General features: G+C 29.1%; 1 protein-coding gene across 1 annotated transcript in view; it reads left to right on the top strand.

Moving 5' to 3' along the window:
• LOC102603748 (protein IQ-DOMAIN 14-like) overlaps positions 1 to 2,630 on the top strand; it is a 3,378-nt gene extending 748 nt beyond the window's left edge. Inside the window, exons 2-4 of the mRNA XM_006353515.2 lie at positions 2 to 126; positions 890 to 1,093; positions 1,824 to 2,630. Of these exons, the coding sequence (XP_006353577.1) occupies positions 2 to 126; positions 890 to 1,093; positions 1,824 to 2,456 (962 nt within the window). The 3' untranslated portion in view covers positions 2,457 to 2,630. The remainder of the gene's footprint in view (position 1; positions 127 to 889; positions 1,094 to 1,823) is intronic.
• Positions 2,631 to 3,955: the final 1,325 nt, after the last annotated feature.

A 3,955-nucleotide genomic window follows, 5' to 3' on the forward strand; every position in this document is an offset into this window, starting at 1 on the left:
CCGTCCCCCGCGGCACATGCGGCGGTGGCGGTTGTGAGATTGACTAGCCAAGGCAGAAGCTCCGCCGTGTTTGGCCGTGAAAAATTGGCTGCAACCAAAATTCAAACGGTGTTTCGTGGTTTTTTGGTAAATTCACTAAATCTTCATAATAATAATTGCTTAATCATTTGTTCATTGAATTTAACTTTTTATTTAATGCAACTCTTTAATAAAGTACCACTTGTATTTTAAAGATTTTAAATGAATTAAGGTTCGGTTTGGTCATAAAGTTGAAACTCAAAACTTAAAAAATTGAGTTTTTGAAATTATGTTTGAATGTACATTTTATTTTATAAAAAAATTAAAATTTTGTTAGTGAAACCGTTTTTGAAAATATTTGAAGATTAATTTTTTTAAATCTAATCAAAATTTACTGTCAAACAAATGTATAAAGATAAATTTTCAATATCTATGGTCAATATTTACTTGACTCTTTATATCATTGAAATATTTGTTTATCAGCTTGACAATTTATTTCAACTTCAAAACTTTAAAGTATATAATTTGAAGTTCCAAAAATCATTTTTAGAGGTTTTTCAAGTTTTTTATTTCTCACAAAATTATAGTAATTCATTTTTATCTTAAAACATGACACTAACTTTCAAATATTCTTTTCGAATTTTAACTTCAAATATATATATATATGATTCATTCGCCCTCCTGTTGTAGCAGGTAATCTATTTTATTTTTCAAGTTGCTAATAACTTATGGACAAACAATTATTTTATAATTATATTTTTGATGATATGTACATGTTTATTGATCGGTTAATATATAGAAGTTAAAACTCTTAAAAAATTTACATATATTTTTTTTGTTGTTGTTGTTGTTGTTGAAATGTTAATAACAGGCAAGAAAGGCATTGAGGGCATTAAAAGGATTAGTAAAATTACAAGCATTGGTTAGGGGTTATTTGGTAAGAAGACAAGCTAATGCTACACTTTATAGTATGCAAGCTTTAATGAGAGCACAAGCAAGTGTTCGTGCCCAAAAAAACAAAGGAGGCTTCTTCATTAATCAGCAAAATTCTCAATTTCAACCAAGAAAATCACTTGTAAGATCCCTAATCTAGACTCCTCTATGATCTTGTTATATGTATATATTTTCGATTTTTCTCGGAGTAGAGTTTTGGAACAACTGTGAAAGTTGTCTTCGTGTGAGTTATATGCCACGTGTTTGAATCATAGAAGTAGTCATTAGTGCTTGCATTAGGTTTTCACTCCTTGGGATGCGACCCTTTTCAGAACTATGTGTTGCTTTGTGCATTTGACTGTCATTTTCTTTAAACATAGTTAGAACCAAAATGATAAATCATACAAATGATGATGAGGACGAAGCTCGTATATTATAGGTTCAACTGAATTAGCATTTTCAGAGTAAAAAACTCTCGTTTACATACTTTTTAGTCCTTGTAATTGAAAAATAGTCATTCTCATTGACTGTCAAGTTCAACGAGTGAAACTTCAAGACATTATCATAGAGTTTCACTTGTGCAATTTGAAATTTCATCATAGTGGCTATTTTTCAAAGATAGGGCTGAAAATGGCTAGTGAATGTTTTTTTATTTTTCATTTTCGATACTGGACATAGATATAAATAGTGAAAATCTATTAAAATTTCAACGAGTATCATGTTATGTACCACAATTTTCAAAATAAAACAACTTCGATGCTAATACCTTCAATGTTGAGTGTGTCATGTTTAAATTCTAAATCTGCATCTTCACAGAGAACTCGTCCTAGATCCGTCTCTTACTTTTCAACTTTCTTTTCATTGATTTATAGGAAAAGTTTGAAGAATCAAGAAGTGGAAGTACAAAACAAATGCCTAGTAGAAGGCTATCATCATCATTTGAGGCTAACAACATAAATGAAGAAAGTGCTAAAATTGTAGAAATGGATACTGGAAGGCCCAAAACAAGATCCAGAAGAACAAACACTTGGGCTTCTAATCCATGTGATGATCCATTTGAACAAGTGCTACCTTCATGGGCCTCAGATTGGGCCCAACAACCAGTAGGAACAGCCCAAAGTACACCAAGGTTTGCAAATTCTTGTGGATCTAATACACCAACAGCCAAAAGTGTTTGTGTTGAAAGTCATTATTTTAGGAATAATTATTATGACACTAATAATAATTATTATCCTAATTACATGGCTAAAACACAATCATTTAAGGCTAAATTAAGATCTCATAGTGCACCAAAACAAAGGCCAGAGTTAGGTCCTAAGGTGAAAAAAATGTCATTAAATGAAATGATGGAATCTAGGGTTTCATTAAGTGGTGCTAAAATGCAAAGATCATGTTCACAAGCACAAGAAAAAATCAGTATCAATTTCAAGAATGTTGTTATGAGCAAACTTGGAAATTCATCAGAGTTTACTACAAGAGTACAAGAAGGTAAAAGGGACTATTAACAATTGCATCGACCGTCATAAAAATGGTTGGAAGTTTTAAGATAGAGAATAGATAGAGAATAGAGAGAGAGATAGAACAAAAGGGAATATTTGTTTGTAAAGTTACAAGCATGATGTGACTTAAAGATTGCATTGAACTAATTTTCGAGGTTGATTTTAATGTTGGTAAGTGTAATTATTAATACTATAAAAACTTGTTTTATTAGTATTAATTATTTGTGCAAATGATTAATCACTTGTTTCCCTCCTATTTTTATTTTAAAAAAATTTATGTTCATTTTTCAATGTGCATTTCCATCCAAAAGAATTTATAAACTATTGTTAGTTGGGACATAAATGTCAATGATACTTCTTGTCTTTTTTCTGAAAAAAACAATGACTCTATTTTGTACTCCCTCTGTCCACTTTTACTTATTCGAAACTAAAATAGCTGTTGGTGTTTACTTGTCTAGTTTAGAAAGTTACGAGAGAATTTATCACTTAGAACCTAATTTACTCTTATTATTAATTGTAGTCATTTTCCAATGTATTTTCCTAAAAAATGAATTTATTATTTTCAAAGAATGATATCGTAAAATTGATATACCCCTTGTTATGGCGGGTATATGTGAGTCCCTTTTATAACGAGGGTATATCAACTTTAAATGACAACGTTGAAGGGTATATTAAAACTTTTTCCTTTTTATTTATTATTTTTTAAAAGAGTGTATGAAGTCAATACTAGACAAGTAAAACTAGACGGTAAGATGAAATGATGGACAAATAATTTCCTCAAATTATGTGTTAAAAGTAAGTTCCATATTTTGTCACTACATGAAATTTTGTAGTGGTTGATTTCAAAATTCAAAAAATGAGAATAATTGGCCGGAATATCCGGATGGAAGTTTATTATTTTTTGTTGAAAAGGAGATAGCTTTCTAACAATATTTGTTTCTATTTACTATATTTATTTATTTATTGTCATTTTTGGTGAGCAAATCATTTCTACTATTTTTTTTCTTTTGGTTTTAGCATTCTATTTCTTCTTCTTTTTTCAATTTTAAACTATTTTTTTTGTGTGTTAAAAATTCATCTTGAATTGACTAGCTACACATTGGTTTATACGAGTAAGTTGCAAGTTCACATTGCATAAATCTTTGAGTTAATATCTCAGATGATCACTTAACTAATAGCTCTTTGTACAGAAAGTCGTTCAACTTTCTTTTATAAATTCAAAGTCACTCAACTAAGAGTTCTTTACCTAGAAAATCGCTCAAGTTTGTTTTCTTACTCAAAATTCATTCAATTAGTGGTATTTCACTTAAAACTTCAAATAGATACATATAATTGAAATTCCGCCATTTTTGCCTAACATATACTTTGTGTCAAAAATAATCTATATGTCCATTTAATTAATTTTTATTCTGAAAAAAAATGTCATAAAAGAAAAATATAGTATATATTTATACATAGAAGCTGATAATTTCTTCTCTCTCTCTTTTTTTTTTTTTTTTTTTTTT

The sequence above is a fragment of the Solanum tuberosum genome, unplaced genomic scaffold (genome assembly GCF_000226075.1).
Source record: "Solanum tuberosum cultivar DM 1-3 516 R44 unplaced genomic scaffold, SolTub_3.0 scf00155, whole genome shotgun sequence".
NCBI lineage: Eukaryota > Viridiplantae > Streptophyta > Magnoliopsida > Solanales > Solanaceae > Solanum > Solanum tuberosum.